This window comes from Elaeis guineensis, chromosome 5 (genome assembly GCF_000442705.2).
Source record: "Elaeis guineensis isolate ETL-2024a chromosome 5, EG11, whole genome shotgun sequence".
Classification (NCBI taxonomy): Eukaryota; Viridiplantae; Streptophyta; class Magnoliopsida; order Arecales; family Arecaceae; genus Elaeis; species Elaeis guineensis.
In genome coordinates, this window is record NC_025997.2 from 13,327,026 (window position 1) to 13,350,165 (window position 23,140).

At 39.7% G+C, this 23,140-nt stretch overlaps 1 protein-coding gene and 1 pseudogene across 1 annotated transcript; both read left to right on the plus strand.

Moving 5' to 3' along the window:
* Nucleotides 1-209: 209 nt before the first annotated feature.
* On the plus strand, nucleotides 210-12,290 carry LOC105044917 (phospholipid-transporting ATPase 1-like; annotated as a pseudogene).
* A 1,741-nt stretch (nucleotides 12,291-14,031) lies between these two features.
* LOC140857935 (phospholipid-transporting ATPase 1-like) lies at nucleotides 14,032-17,340 on the plus strand (the record flags this gene model as incomplete). The annotated part of the gene is given in 4 exon segments (XM_073257347.1): nucleotides 14,032-15,241; nucleotides 15,244-15,447; nucleotides 16,481-16,787; nucleotides 17,020-17,340. Coding segments are annotated over 4 exon segments (1,839 nt in total), but the record flags the coding sequence as incomplete, so codon positions are not given.
* Nucleotides 17,341-23,140: the final 5,800 nt, after the last annotated feature.

Genomic DNA, 23,140 nt, shown 5'->3' on the forward strand with positions numbered 1-23,140 from the left:
TGATATTTTTTAATTTTTTTAATTTTTTAACATCATTATGAGATGATGTGGTGATGAACATCGTTAAAATAATTTTTTTTTTTTATCATCCGATAAATAAATTAAATATTAAATTATTTTTATAAATAATTTTTTTTAAAAATTAATTAGATAAAACACTCCACTAACATCCCGCCGCCGTTACTCCATGGTCCAGTGCCTTCTTTCTTTCACACGACACACTCTCCTCCAGCCGACCTGCCCTCTTTCAATCTGTTTCACTTCTCCCGGTACGGCTCGTAAAACATAAAATAAAGCAGACAACATCTCCTTCACATCCACTTCCCATCCCGTCTACCATTATCTTTATTTCACGTCCTTCCCTGCTTCTCCTCCTACCATTCCTCTCACATGGTCACCGACTCCTCTTCCAAACCTCACCACGAACCCAACCCCATTCTCCCACTATCTCACCCTCTCCTTCCCGCCCCAATTCTTCCGCTCCCATGGACCCGCAACCCGACCTCGCCGGGTCTACCGCAGCCCAGCCCGAGTCCCCCGACGCCCGACTCGTCTTCGTCTCCCATCCGGACCGGACGGCCACCCAGCACCGCCGCCCAGCCTAAGTCCCCCTACCCTCGACTCGTCTTCGTCTTCCATCCGGCCCGGACGGCCACCCGGCACCGCCGCCCGCCGGCAACGCCATCCGCACCACCAAATATAATCTTCTAACATTCATTCCGCGAAATCTCTTCGAGCAGTTCCGCCGTGTCGCCTACATTTACTTCTTCGTCCTCGCTTGCATGAACCAGATCCCTAGCTCACCGTCTTCGGCCGCGAAACCGCCTTCGTCCCCCTCGGCGTCGTCCTCTTCCTCACCGCCGTCAAGGACGGCTACGAGGACTGGCAGCGCCACCAGTCCGACATCCGCGAGAACAAACCGCTCCGCCGCCGTCCTCCTCCCCTCTGGCGGACAATTCGCCGCCAAGAAGTGGAAGGACATGCGGGTCGGCGACGTGGTCTGGTGCGAGGCCAACGAGACCCTCCCCTGCTGCGACGTGGTCCTCCTCTCCACCAGCGACCCCACGGCCTGGCCTACGTCCAGACGATCAACCTCGACGGCGAGTCCAACCTCATGACCCGCTACGCCTGGCTCGAGACCGCCGTCCTCCCCCCGGAGTCCTGGTCCACCGCCGTGATCCGATGCGAGCCCCCCAACCTCAACATCTACGGCTTCCAGGCCACCATCGAGCTCGACGGCTGGCAGATCGCCCTCGGCCCGGCCAACATCATCCTCCGGGGTTGCGAGATCAAGAACACGGCGTGGGTAATCAGCGTGGCGGTGTACACCGGCATGGAGACCAAGGTGATGCTCAACAATTCCGGCGTGCCCTCGAAGCGGAGCCGCCTGGAGACCAGATGAACCGAGAGATCATTATTCTAGCTGTGAAAATGCTGCTTTGCTGCATCTTCATCGCCACGGCCACCGGCATTTGGCTCCATGCCAAGCGGGACAAGCTCGACACTCTGCCCTACTACCGGAAGGCGGACTTCTCCCATGGCGGGGAGAGGAATTATTTGTACAGTGACTTGGCGTTGGAGATCCTCTTCGCCTTCCTCAAGTCCATCTTTAGCTACCAGAATTTCATTCCTATCTCGCTCTATATATCCATGGAGCTCTCGAGGCTCACGCAGTCGTCGTTTATGATGACCCATGTACTAGGAAGCGACCGACACCAAGTTCCAGTGCCGGGCTCTCAACATCAATGAGGATCTTGGGCAGATCAAGTATGTGTTCTCGGACAAAACTGACACCTTCACAGAGAACAAGATGGTGTTTCGGTGTGCGAGTGTTTGTGGGGTCGATTACAGCAATAGGGAATCTCCGGTGCCGGGCGAGGTCGCCCCTCATCCCACAGTGGGTAGGACCAATTGCTATATTTATCTCTTAGTGTAACTTCTACTTTAGTGCTCTGTGATACAGCATTTTCTTTGAATTTTTCGGGGTATTGGTAGAGATATTGCATGGTCCACTAGGTGAATTCTGGATAAAAAAGCTCAGTTTTAACACCATGGATAGTTGTCCAATCTGGTTATCGATCGCAATCCTTTTTCTGCATGGGCTTAGATTGCAATTTAGTCATGATTTATTTGAAAGTACAAAATTACTCTGGATTTTAGGTTAAAACAGAATGTTTCTAAAAACTGCTGTCTAATAACCTTATCCTTAATTTGGGACAAAAGCTTGCAAATGATCCACAAAAAAAAAAAAAAAAAGTACTCATGCGGTACTCTGTCCACCAATTATCCTTATTTATATTCTTGTATTCACATGCAATTGGTTCAAAGTTCAACTGTACTTATACGGTTTTACCTTTTAAACTTCTTATAATGTTCTTTACGTAGTTAAGTTGATGGATAGTTTTGTTCTCTTCGGAACAGTTGATGGTCAGATTAGGAGGCCAAGGAGGATGTTCCATACTGATCCTGAGCTGTTGCGTCTGTTGGAAAATGGAAAAGTGACAGAGGAAGTAATTAATGCTCACAACTTCTTCCTTGCTATGGTGACATGCAATACTGTTGTGCCACAGATTTTGGAGACATCTGACCCAGCGGTGAAGTTGATAGATTATCAGGGTGAGTCCCCTGATGAGCAGGCACTGGTTTATGCAGCTGCTTCCTATGGATTTGTACTTATAGAGTGAACATCTGGGCACATTATTGTTGATGTCCTTGGAGAGAGGCAGAGGTACTCTTTTCTTTCTTCCCATTGATATTTTCCATGGTCTTATGCCAATATGCTCCCTTCATCATCTGGTGATTGCTGTAGTACCAGCAGCAAGATTTCTATAGAACTGATAATTCTGGGTATGATTTTCCTGTGATTGTAGCATGTTACCTTATTGCTTTGGATGATGCTATGTTTATTGACTTCAAGCAAAGTTACAAGCACACCAGTCATGGTTTGATTGAGTGAGGGTGGTATGACACATGGAATGGGATATCAGTAGTCTTATGAGTTCAAATTATGATTATGGAACGTTGAATGAAAATCAAATCCATTCTCAAAAAGAGTAATAGGTTAAAAAGATGAAACAAAATCAGGAACAATGGGTGATCCCGAAAAGGGGAACACATCAAAGAGGTGCCATGGAGAATAGGTTTGGTCATCAAGTTCTTCTAGCAATCCAAAGTCATCACCACTGCTGACATGCTTTAAAGTTCAGCTTTTACCTGGTAGAAAACTTGTCCTAATTTGGATCTTTATGTTACTTTGTCTACCTCAGAATAAACATCTTCACAGGCAGATTATTATCCATATTTTCTAGCAGCTTTTAGAGGCACTCACTTAAGCAATCTTGTTCTTTTCCCCCTCCTTCATCTATTTGGTTTCCATATAAATAACATTGGTTGGTTGAGTTGTCTAGGTTTTGCCTTTTCAACTAGGAAGATCAGATCCCTTGTACCTTTTGAAAATTTACTAGCAAATGGCCAAATGTCTGCTATTTTGAGAACCAGTGTCTATTGACAGAATTCAAGATTTTTTTTTTTTTTTTGGGAGTTAGAATTCTTTCACACATCATGATCCAAACAACACCCTATGGTAATCCTGCCATTCAGAGCTTTCCTGCATTGTAGTACATTTATCCTTGATTTAAAAATCTCTATTCAATTAAGATTTAATTCCAAACTAATTGGGGTTAGCTACATGAATCCTTTCCTTCATCTCACTTAGTTTTGGGCCATATTTTCAATAAATGTTAGGATATCAAGGTCTTCTTTACTATTGTAATCCATGTGATTCTTGATCCACCTTTACTCCTCTTTCCTTCTACGTGTATTAGGCCACTTCTTTGTATTAATGCATAACCATCTAAATTGTCATTCTCTCATTTTGTCCTTGATTCGTGCTACTTTATTCTGTTATGAATGACTGCATTTTTTATTCTCTCTTTTCTTATATTGCAATACATCCATCTTAACATTCTCATTTCGGTCATACTCATCTTGTATACATGTTTTTTTAATTGCCCAACATTATGTACCATGGAGTATAATTGGTTGTATGAGTTATCCTATAAAATTTTTCATTCAACTTGACAAATATTCTACAATCCTATAATACCCTAGTTGCACTTTTCACATAACAATTGACCCTAAATTTTTGAAAGTGATCACTTTTAGAAGCTTCATAATCCTTAATTTTTACATCACCTTCATCTTTATTTTTAAATTCACTAAAATTATATTCCATATATTTCATCTTGGTCCTACTTACCTAAAATTCTTGGATTCTAATGCACTTTATAATTCCAACTTACGATTATTCTCCTCAACTCTAATTTCATCCATTAAGACTATATCATCCGCAAATAGCATGCCGTGGAATAGATCTATATGTAGCATAAAAGGGCAAGGACCTAGAGCAAATCTTTGATGTAAACCTATTGTGATTGGATATTCATGAGCATTACCTCCATTAGTTCTCAAACTAGTAATCGCTCCATCATATATATCCTAAATCACATTGGTATATCTGAAAAAACTTCTATCTTTTCAAAAATCTATTATAAGACTTCTCTGGGGACTTTATCATATGCTTTCTCAAAATCTAAGAATCATATAAAATTTTATCTTTTTCTCTTTTCTTTTCGATTAATTTTGAAAGAAGAAAAATAATTCCTTATAAAAAATAAGAAGAAAAATAATTTCCATCATCTACCTTTCTAGCATAAAATCAAATTAGTGCTCCAATATTTTTGTGCCACTCCTTGGTTTGTGCTATTCACTCTCTTACAAAGTTTCATACTATGGCTTATTTATTCCTAGTGTCGCAATTAACAGGCAAAAAGAAACTTACTGCAGATGTGGTTTCAGTATTATGATCTCTACAATTTGTTATCATCTCTAAAAGAACTCCCATATTCTCATTTAAGTCTGCATTATTTGAAATAATTTTAGACAAGATTTTCTGAGCCAGTTTAGTACCGTACCGAATCGAGGCGAATCGATGCAGGCAAGCAGACCCGAATCGAAAGAAGAAAAAGAGAGAAAAAGAGAGAAATAGAGAGAGAGGAGGAAGAAAGAAAAAGAGGGAGGGGAAGGAGCCGGCGAGGCTGCCGGACGGCCTCCGGCTAGCTGTTGTGGCTGCTAGAGGGCACAGTCCACGGGTGCGGCGTCGTGGACGTGAAATAGGGACGACCGCCCTTAGGCCGTCGGCATCGGCTCGCCGACCGCCGGAGGCCTCGCGACGGAGGTGCCGTTCGTCCGATATGTCACCCCTCCCTCGAGCACTCTCTCTCTCTTTCTCGCTCTCTTGAAAGCCCTATCGGGCGATACAAGGCTCGAAAGCCCTCCTCCGGTGGCTCCTACCTCCCTCTCCTCCTCTCTCTCTCTTTCTCATTTTTCTTCTCTTTTCCTTCCATATCACCGGTGTACCGAATTTACTGGCTGAACCGTACTGGTTTCTCGTCGGTCCGATATGATACGGGGTGTATCGGTCAGTTCGGCACGGTACAGAAAACCCTGAGAGTTGTATGCTTGAAGTTTGTCATAAATCCTAGTCGCTAGCTATGCACTGTATTACTATTATGCAGATAATCCAATGCTCATGGCTGTTTGTATATGGCAAGACAGTATGTGCTCAAACAGACAAGGAAAGAAAATTTCTGTGTAATGTAAATATATTGAGAAACTAAATTCTATTTCCCCACCTTGCATATGTAGGCTCTCTATCTTTTGGCAATTTTTTTCACTTAATGCTGATAGATCACTCTGAATGTTTTGTCAACTGTTGCTAATTCAGCCGACCATATTTGAAGATACTTGTGTTCATCCTGTCGAGCATTATGAGCCTATGCATGCCCTATCTGATTTGCACATTCAACTCAAAAATGTCAGGTGCATTGCCTATGTAATCCATCTTTCACCCTGTACCTACCACAACAGCCATCAATATTCATCTTGATTCCTTTTTGCACAGGCCAAGGATTGAGAAATTTGAGTAGTAACAGAAATATTGGAAGATTTGATAAAACACAATTAATTATGAGTTTCTTGACCTTTCATGGTCAATTATTTTCCTATTAAGTTCTATTCCTTTTCTTAAAACTTTGATAATAGCATTCCCAATCTTGCAATGTAGGTCACCATATGGATAACAGTAGACCTAGACACATCAAGGTGAACTCCTCCTGCACGGATGCCCCTTTTTCAAACCAGTTTCCCTCCATCAGCCTCACCATTGTGGGTTGCCGCTAGCGCAGATTTTGCTTGCTGGAAGAAGCTGATAGCACGTTAGAATCATCTTAAATTTTAGGATTAGGTTATACCCTCAACATAGGGGGGTTTAGAGAATTTCTTAAATCCATTTTGAGTTAAGTATTTATTTGCTCTGGTTGGAGTCTTTTAATTGGCTGACAACACTCATTCTTGATTTTAATGTTCTCTATCTCCTTGAGCATCAAACAGGGGGGATAAGATGGTGTCCCTCTGCATGGGCCTCTTTGCTTTCCAAGAAAGCCACTTAACATTCATTTGAAGTAACTGAAAAATCTATTCACATAATAATTCTCTTAGTCCATAAAATGACAGCTGTGAAAAGCCTAAGCTATGTAATGCATTGGCGGGAAGGTCTGAGCTCAATTATATGCCATCTCAAGTCTGATTTGCATCAACATTTTGTTGAGAAATGCATGGCCACGCTAAAATCATCTAAAACCTGTGTATCTTTAAATAAGCACTTTGATAGTAGATAATGATCTTTTCCCATGGCATTTTATGGTATTGCAACCATTATCCTGGTACTAGCCATGCGTCAGTAGCACCATGTAAGAAAGTTTGGTGGTTGGCATGGCAGTAGCAATCTCAGTAGTCGCATTCTTCCGGTAGTGGTACTGGTGATACTTCAGCAGCAACATTTACATCTATAGCTTAGAATATCTTACTAGCTTTTCCTTTCACAAAACCATCTTTCACTTACAGAATGTGATTTATGTTACTGGCATTGCAGGTTCTAGGTATTGGGCCTTCATGAGTTTGACAGTGACCGCAAGAGGATGTCAGTTATAGTTGGCTGCCCTGATAAGACAATTAAGTTATTTGTGAAAGGTGCAGACAGTGCAATGTTCAGTGTTCTAGAAAAATCCCATGAGGTGGACATACTGCGTGAAACTGAGAAACATCTTCATAGCTACTCATCCTTGGGTCTGAGAACCTTGGTTATTGGTATGAGGGAATTAAGTAGCAAAGAGTTTGAGAACTGGCAGTTTACTTACGAGAAAGCAAGTACCGCATTATCTGGAAGGACAGATTTACTCCACAATGTTGCACTCAAGGTAGAATGCAATCTCCAGATATTGGGAGCCACAGGAATTGAAGATAAACTACAACAGGGCGTGCCTGAAGCCATAGAATCTCTCAGGCAAGCAGGAATTAATGTTTGGGTTTTGACGGAACAAACAGGAAACTGCCATTTCCATCGCTATTCATGTAAGCTCCTAACGGACACCATGACCCAGATCATTCTAAAAGGTCATTCTAAGGAATCATCTAGAAGAATCTTGAAGAGGCAATTTCCATGTGTAAGAGACTAACATCAGTATCTTCCAGAACACATAATACTCAGGGGGGCAAGAATCCAGATGGAATTCTTCTTGCATTGATTATTGATGGGCCAACATTGGTCCATATTCTTGAAACTGAACTGGAAGAAGAGGTAAACATACATCACAGCATGGTTAGCGTTGAAGCTGTCCTTTACTCTTTTCCTCACTTCTTTTTGATTGTTTTTTTGCTTCACTTAATTGGATGGTGCAGTTGTTCAAAGTAGCCACGACATGTGACGTGGTGTTGTGTTGCCGAGTGGCTCCATTGCAAAAGGCTGGAATTGTTGCACTTATGAAAAAGAGAACAAATGATATGACTTTCTATTGGAGATGGTAAGCATTCTCTGATTGCATGTGTTCTTTCTATATTTTTCAGAAAATTAAATTGTTTGTGAGTGAATCTTGCATTATGAACTAGTTGCATTATTTTTTTTTATTTTTTCCCCACTAAATCCAGGTGCAAATGATGTTTCAATGATTCAAATGGCTGATGTTGGGATTGGGATCAGTGGCCAGGAGGGACGACAAGCTGTTATGGCTTCAGATTTTGCAATGGTGCAGTTCAGATTTTTAGTCCCTCTTTTACTGGTCCATGGCCATTGGAATTACCACCGTATGAGCTATATGATCCTGTACAACTTTTACAGGAATGCAGTCTGTGTTCATGACTTTCTGGTAAGCCTTTTTTTATGATACTTAGTTTTCATACAAACTTATTCCTCATTATGTGTCTGTAAGATATCACTTATAAGGATAAGTGTTGTTGTTTTGGAGGGATTTTGAGTCCCCAAGATCTCGTGAAGGTCATGGTTCCTTGAAAAGGAGATCACAAACCAGAAATGGAAGAGAAAGATAACTTGTAATGCAGAGTTGCTAGAGTAAAACTATAACTCTCTATTTGGTACGAAAAATGGATTGAAGGAAGGATGGATAGAAAATGAATGAAGGATGGATGGATGAAATTCATCCATCTTCTCATATGTTTGGTAAAACATGGAAGGATGGATGGAAATGATTATCTTCTCTATTTGGTATAGGAGGAATGAAAGGAAGGATGGATAATATTTATATAATATTTTACTAAACTACCATTTGATAAAAATATTATATTATCAATTTAAAATCTATAATTATATAAAAATATAAAATATTTAATTTAATACATGATTTTATAAATTAGTTATTAATAAATTAACTATATGAATAACTAATTAATTTATAATTTAGTTTAAATAGTTAATTAAAAAAGTAAATATAAATAGAGAAATAGAAGATAATCTAATTATTTAATTATAATTATGAAAATTATATACTAAAATTAAAATAATAATTAATAAAATTTAATAGTATATATAAAAATATATGTAAATAATATGAATATAAAAGTGAAGAAGCATTATATTTTTATCAAAAAAAGCTTAATGAAGGATAATTTTGTCAATTTTAAAGTCCACTCTTAAATGCTCTATCCATCCTTCATCCTCCCAATTTGGGAGGATGCAAAATGTGGGCCAGAGTGCATAGGCAATCTCTTCTTTTTCATCTATCCTCCTCTAACTTTTTGAACCAACGGTGGATGGCCATTTATCCTTCCAATCCCATCTATCCATCCTCTCATAACCCCAACTGAACATAGGGTAAATCATTAAATTCTTTTACTACATCGACACATGTTAAAGAACACAATGACACTTTGAAGTTCGAAAGGGGGCAAAAAGGTTGATGATGGGATAGGGTTGTATCTTTTGCATGAAAGAAGGATTCACCTTCCTTCACATGAATCCACAGTTGGATCATGCAATGGTTGCTTTGAGAGCTATGCAAGTGGATAAATGAAAAGGTTTGGAGTGCTTTGAGATCTATGTGGAGCATGATCCGATGGATGACATTGCGAAAGAAGATCAATCATTCTTTCATGCGAAAGATACAACCTCAACTGGTTGATGATTGAGTAGCTTGTTCAACTTGTCTTTTTTCCTCTTTCTATTAAGTGAAGAGCTTGTTTCCTTGAGTTGTTACCATCTTGTTTAGTCCTTAATAGATTCTCCAAACCTCTTAAGCAAATGCTTGATGTGGCAAAGTGGGCACATGTGGACTGCAATTTTTTATAAAATTTCCTCTTCACGCAAAGGCTGCCCCTTCAATCATTGCTTATAGTTTTCCATCTAAATTGATTTTTCATAGGCTCATCATATGGGTCTCTTGTAGAATGTAGTTTGAGGAAAATTATCCCCCTTAGAAATTAATAATCTATGCAAATCTTGAGCCCACTAAATTTTGACGTTCAACATTTTATATGAAAACTATATTCTTCTGAACATGTGCCTGTATATATGTGTATATACTATTGTAGAAATGCAGCACCTCATCAAAAAAGGCTAGCTAGAAGGTGTTCTTTAGGTTCCTTGGCCCTGTATGTGTATCCAAGATCTATCCGGTGTATAATTGATGTAGGACCAAATGCACACCCGCATCGGTTCTTTATACTCCTCTTGTTTAAGTGTTGACATCCTAGTTAGACGAAGGCTCTAAATCCAGTAAAATCCAACTACACATCACAATTGGCCTGTAGTCAATTCCAATAGGACTTGTGCTATAGTGTCCCCTAGGCCATGTAGGCAATAGGTTGGGTCCGCTCTAATATCATTTGTAAGATCTCAGAACTTCACCTTAAAAGGCTAGGAAGGTGTTATTTGGATTTTTTGGCTTTGTATAAGTACCCAAGATCTACTCGGAGTGTGGGGCTAGCCAGAATATTGTTAACAATGGAAATAATTTATCTTATTTTGAAATAGCTATCATACATTATATATTTCCTAATATCGTGGAGACTTTGTAATATATTCAAAACCTTGCATATTCTCCAAGGCTATGCTTGCAGAATGTTCAGCTGTGTCATATGCCCAACTCGAGTGGGAAGGGTTAGGGGTGTGACAACTGTGAATATTTTATATCAAAAGATTTGCAGATAAGGTGCACAGGGCCTTAAATTGGGAAAGCATGTTTCCTAAGACTAAAAATACTTAAGGCTTCCTAAGACTAGTTTCTCCACGTCTTGGCCCAAAATAAGTTACAAATATCCTAGTCATGTAATTAGCCCTTGTGTAAAACATTGGTTTTTAGTGGTTTCAGTGTTCCTGGTTATTTTCCTCATTAATAGGTATTTTTAAATATTTATGAAATCATAGTTATGGTTAGAATTTCCTCTACACATGTCCATGATACATATCGGTGTGATAAAGACATTAGATAATATTTGCAGGATTAATTTACTTAACATGAGCTATATTTGTCAGTGATGTCACATAGGGGTGAAAGACCATATTACCCTCTTCAGTGACAGTTTAGTTCAGCCAATACATTGTGTTATATATAAGATGTTACAAAGTCATGCATACAGCATTATCATGTCAATTTATTCATCTATATGAGTAGCTTAGTGTGGTCCTATGTACACTTATATTGGTTTATAGCCATTCTCAGGATGGATGGCACATTTTACTCAAACTAGTAAAGACCAAAAGGAGGAATGTTTCTGCTATGCTGTTCCTAAATCATTGAGCTAGTTTTATATGCGATCCGATATGAAATAACTGACCCATAAGCTGTTTACTGCAGGTATAATTTTTATTCAGCATTCAGTTTGTCAAATACAATCACTGATGCGAGTGGGTTGTTGTATTCTGCAGTCTATACTGCTCTTCCTACAGTTATGGTCGGAACTTACGACTAGGACTTGAATAGGAGGACTCTTTTGAAGTACCCCCAGCTCTATGGACCTGGGCTTAGAGATGAACATTATAACCTGAAGTTGTTTGTGTTGATCATGTTGGACTCCCTCTGGCAAAGCTGTCTCGTTTTATGTTCCTTTCTTTGCCTATAGCAATAGTAGCTTAGATAATTCCAGCTTAGGAGACTTGTGGATTCTTTCAGTGGTCCTGTTAGTTAATGTTCACATAGCCATGGATGTGTTTCGGTGGAACTGGATTCTGCATGTAACCATATGGGGTCGCACAGCTGTATCTTTCGCTTGTGTCGTTGCAATAGATGCCTCGCCTCCAATGCCCGGTTACTGGTAATTCTCTATCTGACTGTTGGCTTATCTGCATAGAATTCTTTTTCTCATAGTATAAGATGTTTAGATTGGTATCTTATATGTATGTCTTCATGAAGTTTGCTGCTTGCATGATGATGTTTGCTTAGGCTAATGTTGCAACAGATGAAAACCATGCATCCTAGCCAGCATTTCTAGATGTATGTATGTGAAACAAATTTTGTTGTCCTTGATTAAAATTTTTATCTTGTTTTTGTGTCAGGGCTGTCAATCATCTAATGGCTACCAAGACATTTTGGCTCTGCTTGCTCTGCATCTTGGTATTAGCCATGCTTCCACGATTTGTGATTAGGGTATTTAGTGCATACTTGCAACCTAATGATATTCAGATAGCTAGAGAATTCGAGAAGTTTGAGAAGCAAAATGACGTCAGTGCTGTAGATATTTCCGCGAACCCATCTGCAAATTCTCAGCAGGAGATTACCCTATAATTTTTGTTCTTTTTGAAGGCATCCCCCCCTCTTTTTTGTACAGGGGATCCTTGCTGAGGTTATTTTAAATGGCATAGGCCCCCCAGGTCATGTATCAATCTAACAATTTATTTTTTGAATCAGATACTGATCAGCATCAACATGAATGACTTTTATTTAGTCTTAGTCTCACACTGTCAACACCATAGTGTGAGAGATGGATGCTATGAGTTGATGAGGTGGTAGATGGCTCGTGCTGCACGTTTGTCTGAATAAATGCTGTCTGGTAAGCAAAACTGACCAAGGAAATTAGAGTGCGAACAGCCGAACACTTTTTCACCAAGTGTCAAATTAAAAGTACCTATTTGCCTGGAAGTTTTAGGAATGTGTATTTTGTGCATATTTTCATGAATGCCACATCTTGCGTATGGTAGCAATCCACCGCAGCTGCTAAAGATTTATCTAATGTTTGATGATCAGCCATTATAAATTTGAAAAACATAGCTTGCCAGACTAAAATTACTTCTCTCATATGTTATAAACTTACAATATAAAATAAATATCATAAATTTACCATGGCTATCACATTACACATATATTATAATCTGCAGACATCATTAATATCATCACATATGGACCATTATTACTGTCACACGAAGTAGTTATAACATTCAGAATGGATAATGAATAATTGCTATCTCTCAGCACCCAAGAAGTAGTTTGACATGCTAGTTGGTAAAGCCTTAATGGCTCCATCCAACTGCTTCATTCTTGTGGCACAGCCTGGTTAGCCGTTCGGGGAAATCCTGGCCAAAATCTTGGTTAAGTACGGAACTAAAACCCAGACTCCTGCTCCTACCCGCTATACTAAATGACAGTTTACGTGCTCAACCCCCTGGGCCTATCAGTTCCGTTTGTATTGATGAAGCCTCACATCCATCTCACATTAAATCAACAGCTATGGATTTCAATGAACTGATATCTTTTCCAGGATGAAGTAATAAATACTAGTAGTCCAAGTGGATTGACAATAAATTTTGGGTGAAAATACCAGAGAGTGCCGTCTTCCGAATGGAAGGAGATAAGAATCCTCTCCCATCGTCCAGCACGTGCTTGCATGTGCAAGGTTTATAAAATTTTGCAAACTTCTCCATAGCCTGCATTTAAAGCACTGGAAACATCTGAGTGGAATTTTATCTAATTCTAGAACAAATAAAAGATGCGATCGATCATTTATTGAATTCTGAGAAAAGTCTGGTATTTGTAAGCTCTTCAACGGCAAATTTAGCTGACCCTCTAGAAGACCACCAGGAAAAACAGCGTATTATTTTGAAACTTGAGAATGGAGGATTCTTCATGACCGAAGACATTAGCTAAGATTAGCCAAGCTTCAGCCAATGACCAGGAACCAACCTCCCATTCCATCCGTTACTTCTACGATGCCCCTCTAGAAACCCATGTGAAGACTTTCCGGTCCATCTCTCCTATCCTCTCTCTCTCTCATATGACTTCTTGCTTCTCCTCTCAAACTTCCATCCTTTCACACAAACATTTTTTTTTTTTTTTGGCCGCCATTTCCTTAGCGAAGACTCGTCATCTTGGAAACCAAGCTTCCATATTTCCACCAACCCAACCTCTCCAAATCCTCCCTCCCAAAACCATCCAAATCTCTTCCATCCAATCGCATGGTGAACACCTCAATTATCCATGAATTCATAGATTCCCAGCTCCTGAATCCTCCCTTAGCTTTCCCATCATGGCCTCCGATCGGCCCCTGCTGATTCCCTCGCCGCCGCCGTCGGCAAATCCCGCAGCTCCCACCGAAACCACTCCCCCGGTCCGATTCCTCCCCCCTCGCAAAATCCTCCTCTCGCGGCTCCTCTCGATCCCAGAACGCGGACAGGACTCCATCCAGCAGTGAATTCTCCTTCGCGGCAGAGCTGAAGGCCAGTCGAAAGCAACGTTCTCCATCGAGAACTTCGTCCACTCGGGCTCGAAGCCGGCCCGCCGGGATCCCTCCAAGCGCTCCGACTCCGGGCGGCTCGGCTCGCAGAGGGAGATCAGCGACGAGGAGGCCCGGTTCGTGTACATCAACGACGCCGACCGGACGAACAATCCGATCAAATTCCCGAACAATTCGATAAGAACCACCAAGTACAACATTCTCACCTTCATCCCTCGCAACCTCTTCGAACAGTTCCACCGCGTCGCCTACGTATACTTCCTCATCCTCGCCGCCCTGAACCAAGTCCCTCAGCTCGGTGTGTTCAGCCCCGTCGCCTCCATCCTGCCTCTGGCTTTCGTCCTCGGTGTCACCGCCATCAAGGATGCCTACGAGGACTGGCGGCGCCACCGCTCCGACCGCAACGAGAACAACCGGACCGTCTCCGTGCTGGTCGAAGGCGAATTCCGGCCGACGCGGTGGAAGGACATTCGGGTTGGCGAATTGATCAGAGTCTCCTCCAATGAGACCATCCCTTGTGACATGGTCCTCCTCTCCACCAGCGATCCCACCGGCGTCGCCTACGTCCAGACCATCAATCTCGACGGCGAGTCCAACCTCAAGACCCGTTATGCGAAGCAGGAGACGCTCTCGACGCCGCCTCAAGCCATGTCAGGCCTAATTCGCTGCGAGAAGCCGAACCGCAACATATATGGATTCCATGCAACCATCGAGGTCGGCGGCAAGAGACACTCGCTCGGCCCGTCGAACATAATTCTCCGAGGCTGCGAGGTCAAGAACACCGGTTGGGCCACCGGTGTCGCGGTGTACACCGGCAAGGACACCAAGGTGATGCTCAACAGCTCCGGAGCGCCGTCGAAGCGAAGCCGGCTCGAGACTCATATGAACAGGGAGACAATATTGCTAGCTATAACCTTGCTGCATTGTGCTCTATTGTTACATTCTCGCCGGCCTATGGCTGCACCGCCACCGCGACGAGCTGGATTACTGCCTTACTACCGGAAGAAGAATTATTCGGATGGTGACAATTATGATTACTATGGTATTGGATGGGAGATAGTGTTTACTTTCATGATGGCAGTGATTCAGTTCCAAGTTATGATTCCAATAGCCTTGTATATATCCATGGAGTTGGTGAGATTGGGGCAGGCCTTCTTCATGGTTCAAGATAAGGAATGTTTGATGAGAACACCAATTCCAAGTTTCAGTGCAGGGCATTGAATATAAATGAGGATTTGGGGCAGATCAAGTATGTGTTCTCGGATAAAACCGGCACTTTGACACAGAACAAGATGGAGTTCCGGTGTGCCAGTGTCTATGGGATGGATTACAGTGGAGGCCAGGATGCTGAGGAGATTGGGCTTTCCATCTCAGGTAGGTGGCGACATTAATCTCATTTAGTTATGGACTCGTTTTTCTATGATCTATTTTTCTAAACCACGAGCATTAACTGAAAGGATGGGGTCTTCCTACATGCCATTCATAGCTCCAACACCTATGCATTTTATTGTCCTGATGTGATGTGTGCTTTGATTTTTTTTGTACCTGCACATGTCATGATGTGTCTTATCTAGACGCATGTTTAAGATTTGGCTGCTACTCGGATTGCCGCCTAACCAAACTTCTCTAATTAGAATCACTGGCACTCTTTGGCACATGAGTCTTCTCATGCTGTCTTGGTCCCACATGTCATCAAGAGGATGTGGATTAAGGTGTTGTTAGAAGTAGACATATTAGGCATATTTGAAGTACATTGGAAACTTGAGATAATCGATTGAGTCCCAGCTAGGTATGTTAGGTTATGATTAATATCGCACCCACACGTAGTTGTCGGAGTTTGTCGAAGGATGGATAGCACAATGAGATCCAAAATTGTCTTGAATCGTGCTCATATCCATCCATTCTCTGTCTGCAGTTAATTGAGACCTAAACCATTTCCTTCCATGTATGTTAATTCACATAATTGGTGAGACACTAAGACCTAAGATGCATGGAAGGTTGGCCTGCTGCCAAGAATGCAGCTCCAGCCGGCACATTGTCATTTTGCATCTAACCACATGATATGGAATTAATATATGGCATCATCGTTAGAAACGAGAAATACTCTCAGCAAAAGCCATCAAGGCATCTTCAGTATAGTTTGTCTTTATATGGATAATTGGGTACACCATCCTCCCAGAAGCACATAAAGTGTATGGTCCAGATTGGCGATGGTAGTTGGACCCCCACATGATGCATGAGTTTGATGGCACATTTTCATTCAACAGGTTGCACGAGAATTACATGTATTGCATGTAACAATAATTTGTAAAGAGTCATGACAAATAGATGATATAAACAACCATTTTTTACTTAACAATGTCATAAAGGCTGAGTAATTTATGTTTTTTCTTAATATTTTGAACAGTGAATGATCAGATTTGGAGACCAAAGATGAGTGTTAAGCCTGATCCAGAGCTGCTGGATGTTCTGAGTGGTGGCAAGGGAGCAGAGAAGGCAAATTGTGCTCGTGATTTCTTCCTCGCCTTAGCAACCTGTAACACCATTGTGCCGATAGTGATCGGGACACCGGACCCGGCAACCAAGCTCGTCGACTACCAGGGCGAATCCCCTGACGAGCAGGCATTGGTCTATGCTGCTGCGGCTTATGGATTCATGTTAATAGAACGGACTTCAGGGCATATAATCATCGATGTCCTTGGTGAAAGGCAAAGGTACACTCTTCTCTCTCTTGTTTTTAGTTACATCTATATTAATCTGCTTCTGCGCCGTAGAACTTTTATTTTGCATTAATTTGTTATCATCGGAGTAGTGATAGTTACTTCAGATTTTATATCTTGAACGCTTTTGTCTTCTACTATTGTCTTTGCTAGGAGAGGTTGGTTAGCGGTTATAGTTGCGCACTCTAATTCTTTATTGGTCTTTCTTATTGTTTGTTTGTATCAGTTATGATCCAATGATGGTGAAAAAAATAAGAAAGAGTATTACTATTATACTAATAATCGCCGCTCACTTTACGTGGAATCAAAGATTGGTGTCATGTGTGATAGGTGTTGCAGTGTAGGACGGAGGATACGTTGGTTCCATATTGATTATGAGTCAAGAAGAACTCTAGTTTATATAGAAAGGAACCATTCATTCACGTGATGTATTTTTTGGATTGGAATCCAGAGAGATAAAATCGTAAAGCTCATGGATCAGAATGGACAATATCTCATGTATCAAGCTATGAGTACTTTTTGACTGTAATAATGGCATCCTAAATAGAGGATCATCTCTGCGACTCTGAGACTCTTGAGCCTATGGGTTAGAGCAGATAATATCTCATGTGTCGAGTCGAATTCTTGATTACAAATTTAGGTTGATGATGTCTTTACTTGTGCTTAGCTAATCGCCAACTCCTGCATCTTTGGGGGAGACGCAAGTGATCTTTAGCTTATTCCAATAGGAAATAGTTGAGTACAAGTGGTAGGTTAGGATACAAGTGGTGGTTTGCAATTGAACTGGACCCTTCAATTATTGAAGGGGATCTAATGTCTAGTTTGTGTCCACAGATGGTGGCTTGCAATTGAACTGGACCATTCAATTATTGCAGGGGATCTAATGTCTAGTTTTTTCCAGTGTTCTCCTTAGAGGTCGGGTTGGACCATCTTTTATGATAACCACATACGTTTCTTTGCCACCATATTTTTTTCATGATAAATTTCCTAGTTGTTCAAGGTCAAACTTTTCTGGCCAAAGAAAAAAGAAAAAGTTAAACTTTGCTAAGAGAAGGTGGTGAGTGGCGTGGACCACGCACCTTCGCTTAATGTGGTACGCTTTACATACACGAGGTAGGGTTGTAGAGTAGCCTGAAAAACAGAAAAGGCGGGGCGGGGGTGCGTGTGGAGGGGGCAGTTTTTTTGGAAAAAAAGGATCCCATACGATTTTGAGTGGAGAGAAGGTTTGAACGGAAAAATTTTGGCTCGGTTTGGATTTAAGTTTTTGAAACACAGTTCGAACCAACCAAACCCAATCTCTTATATTTTAATATTTTATACTTTCTCTTTATACAATTTTTTTTTTTTGACTTGGCCCAATCTATCAAATATCAATCTAAAAATCAACATAATAGAGCTAAGTTTTTTATTCGAGTTCAAACGATTTTTATAAGTAGTCTATTTGATTTTTGGTTTCGATTGTAGAAAATTAAATTAAATTAGTTCAATTTTAGATATATCCATGGATGTCCTTAACTAAAGAAGCGCATAATTTTTTCAAACCTCACATACTAGTTCTACATATGTCAACGAGGTGGGTTCCATATGGTCAGTAAAAAATTAAAATTAAAACTAAATAATTTTGAAATAAAAAAATATAACTACTACCTACAAAAATCAAAAAATAAAAATATTTAATTTTTTTATTTATTTAAAAATTTTGACATATAAATAGCTGAACTAAATATATGATCGAGAAAGAGATAGGAGAAAGAGGTGGGACATATAGTTGGGGGGGTGGAGTTGCCAAAGGGAGGAGGAAGGCAATGAAGATGGACCCTCGATAGTCTTGTAATTTTTTTTATAGAGAGCAAGAGGTGGCAGTAGCGGTGATGATGATAACAATTCATTGAGAACAAGCGATAGCAACCATGAATCAACATGGAGATTGGAAGGAGAAGACGAGCAACAAGCTAATTACTAAAAAGAGGTTATAGTCATAGGGCAAAAAGAGGTCTCAATCATGGTGAAATGCGATGTTAGATTTTTTGAGAGGCAAAGTTGCAGATCAAAACTTGAAAAATTGAAGAAAGGTGGCGTATCAAAAATTTACCTCTCTTCATGCTGGGGTTTAAGGATTTAGGTCCTAATAGGATATCCCATGAATGCCGGGATGGGCTAAGGACTATCTCGCCATTGTCCCATCATCCCAATCAGAACATATTAGAATATCTTCTGTCTCAAGTGTTGAGACGAGATGGGATGACGACACGTCCCATTTCATAAAAAAAATCAGGATAGCTCCATCTTACAGGATTTAAAATCATGCTAAGGTTTGTGGCTATAGATAGTTCAAATGAGTAGGATAAGTGGCTAAGATTATCTGATGGCTACAATTAGTAATTTAGATTCACATAAAATATAAAGAATATAAAGATATTAAAATTAGATATATTTGGTTTTGGATTAAGTTTCAGGTTCGGCTTTATACTAAAACCAAAGCTAAAACCGGATGGTTTTTATTTTTTAAATCTATCACCAAAACAATCTCCATTTAATTTCGATTAAAACTATCCTATTCGATCTAGAAATGGACAAAATATTTAGGTACCTGTCCTGTTGACATCCCTAACTAGTTCTCTTATAACTCTAACCAGATCAACCATCATAGCACCAAGGTGGCCACAAATTGAACCTCCAATGTTGCCTAAAGATTACCTATAAAAATTGGATCATGATATCAAGCAGGGCTCTTCCCAACTGGTCCATGCTTGATCTATTTTAGGAAGTCTATATGTATGAGGACCAAACTATGAGAGTATAGCTATTAAGGAGAGAAAGATCATATCAAAATCATCAAGATGCACACTATAGATCGAGATTCAAGAAGCAAAATCAGATAGTCTTGGACCAAGGAGAGAATAGAAGATCTAACAAGTGACATTTAGCCTCTGTATGGGGTGAAAGTAGATCAGATATTATCTGTTCGGATTCATTTTCATATCTGAATCTATCCGAATATGGATAAAATTTGAGTATCCGATTAATATCTGTATCCATAGTTGATCCGTCAAAGAAAAATAGATATACATATGGATAGATAATCACCCAGTCCATATCCAAATAGCTAATTCAATTTACAATCATATTTAATTTTTTATGGCACTCATAAATTTTTAAGAAAGATATATAATCATATTAATATGCTATTAACTTGATTTATCATTCGCTTCGTAATATCTTTTATTTTTTAATCATAACATTTAATTATTTGACTTATATCATATTTTAATATTCGATTTGTATTCGTATCCATTTAAAATAAATATAGATATGAATTTATACATTCGACTAATATCTATATCTATATCTAACTATCATATTTGTCAAACAAAACAAATATGGATATGGTTACGTTGATATGTGATTCATATCGATCCGATTTCAATCCTACTTGTATAAAATATAAAAACTGATCATGCATTAACAAAAAATATATATTGCATAAAGAGCAAGGGGTGTTCTTAGCTTCAATCTACTAAAAACTCCGTGCACTTTAGGTGTCCGATGAGACTAAGATTGCTTAAAAATTTAGAGATTTTTTAGATTGATTCTAGATTTAATGATTCGTCAATTGTCAAAAATCTTAGAACCATCCTCCAAGCCATGTATTCAATAAAATAAATATTAAGGCTGCATTTGTTTTTGAGAATAAGAAAGGAATAGCTATTACTCACAGTAGTTATTCCTATTTTTGTTCGGTTAAATCTCTTATTCATGGTTAGAACAACTCTAGGAGTTTTTTATTTGTCCCATTTCTTTGGATGCACAAAGATATAGGACTAGCAGCATTTTTGTCCATTTATATTACTAAAAAAAAAATTGTCCATTTAAACAAGGGGGCTATGAACTACAGAGGGCCTTAATTGCGGAATAAAGTTATTTCAATCCCTTGAATAAATTTTCCAGGAGGAAGCAAGTCAAAAGCAATTGCTCCTCCCTTATTTCTATTTTGAATACTTTCTTCGATAAGTATAAATATCCATTCAGCCTTCTTCCTTATCAAGCACAACCTCAACAGGGTAAATGCTAGGCGACATCAAATTTCGTAAGCAAAACTTTAATTTTCACCCAAACATAAGCAAAACAGTCATCATAACGTAATGGCTGTCCTTGCCCATGAATTTGGTAGTAAACAATCTTAACTGCACTCAATAATTAATAGCAAAACAAACAGATAGGGAGAGAAAGGTACGTCAGGAGATCTTAGGATCACAATTGATGACTAGATCAAGTACTTCTACTGCACCTACTGTGATGCTCGCTGATAGGCCGCAAATGCACCAAATCCAACCATCCTGTGGAAGTGGATAGGCTTGGAGGAGGCCAGCCAGTGGCTTCTTGGAGCCAATGGGATTGGCTTGGAGCCTTGGACTGGTTCCCAAAAGTCCACGGATATGGCATATGAAGAAGAATAACCCGTTTCTGTGGACTTGAAGAAAACGTTCCAACAGCTTGTCGTTTAAGAAAGCGACAGTGAGTTTCCCCTGATGAAGAGGATATTGGAATCCAAGGAAGAAGAATAAAGCTATGGGTTTAAAAGAGAATTCCTTACTGCAGAAGGGTCAACTATTTGCCACATTAGTTTTGGAGGTCGATTTAATTTTGTTTTGTGGATAGGAGGAGTGTTTTAAAATAATCATTTGATTTAGCAAGACTAGATGACACAATTTCCTATTATTAATAGTTGATCAATCATTTTGATGGAAGGATGATTCATGTGCAAAATATAGGAGGTCCTTTTCCAATTATTGGATATCAGGTGACTTTTTCATTAATTTGAATTGGTCGATCCATCTTAGAGATCTAAGACCACTGTTCATGTGGAGCACATGTTGCATATAGCCTCGAATTCTCGCAACAAACAATAATCAGCCGTTTTTAAGATAAATAATATGATGGCTATCCAATATGGTACATTATTTTGCAATATAGAAGGTATATTACGAAGAATCCGAACTCAATATATAAAAGTGAAGATCAAAGATCTATCATTTCGGTAAAGTTGTAAGATTTCTCAGGATGAGGATTCTTGATTTGGAAAGTCAGAAAAGACTGTAATATAATTGAGATTAAAAAATTGAACCCTAAAAGACAAGTCAAGAGAAGGTGGCAATTCAACGGGATTAAAAAATTAAACTATAAAAAAAAAAAAAAAAAAAGGTCGTCTCTCATCTCATTTCATACAAAGATTTGTGTCCGGAATGGAGCAACATGTGCATAACATAGGATATTACCTTTTTAAAAAAAAAAAAATCAGAAGAAATGGAATGTTAATTCTGATTTAAATTATAAAATTTTTCCTTCACAGAGAACAGTGCGAATATTATAATCTATCTATCTATTATTTCCATAGGTATGGGTGAGAAGCTTGGAACTCATTCCTATAACAAAGCCAAAAAAAACAAAAAACACGTTTCAGAAGGAAAAATGTATAGAAGGACAAGGGAGAGGGAATATATATCCCTTCAGAACACCTAAGCAAAATTTGACTTGGCCACTCCTAATTTTGGTGGTTTAGAGTCACCCATTACCACATTTGATTCAACAATCCGAATCATTGGTCCAACTGGACCGCGTCAATTTGGACGGCAAATGTAAAGACCAAGATGGGTTCAATTCATCATACAAGTCGTGGTGGATCCGTCAATCCTCCCGTATCGTGTGGGGAAAGTCTATGAATCGTATATATGAATACATATGGAGCCAGGTGTCCATGACGCGTGGGAGGGAAATGGTTTGACGGAGACGAGTCAGGAGAGGGCCGGTTGGGTGGTTATATAAAAGGATGAGGCTGGGTCAATTTTGTCCGGACTCGGTTCCCTTCCATCGTCTTCTCCACCAGGACGTGGGAATTACGGGGAAGGAATAATGCTATTGCTGGGAAAAGGCACGAGATCACCAATTCTGTCTCTGGAAGTTCCAATTCCATTTTGATCAGCCTTGAAAGATTTTTATTTTTTCTTTAATTTATAATGTAATTAGTTACCTTTTCTCACAAAACACAAATAGTTAACTTTATCATTTCTATAACGTAGTATAGTGGAGATGAAGTTGATGCAACTCCAATTCCTTTTAAGTTGCAAACAACTACTGCTAGGCAAGCTAGTTGGGACTAGTTGTGAGCGTAACTATTTGGTTTAGATTGATCAAGTGAATTGGGGATCCTTGGGTCTCAATCCACATCCTTATGTTGCACATTAACAACTAACAATGCTTGCGTATGGTTGCAAACTTAAAATCTTAGTTTTGCATTTGACTCCCTTCGAGACGGTTCGTAGTGAGTTTGACCGATGCAACTCATGTAA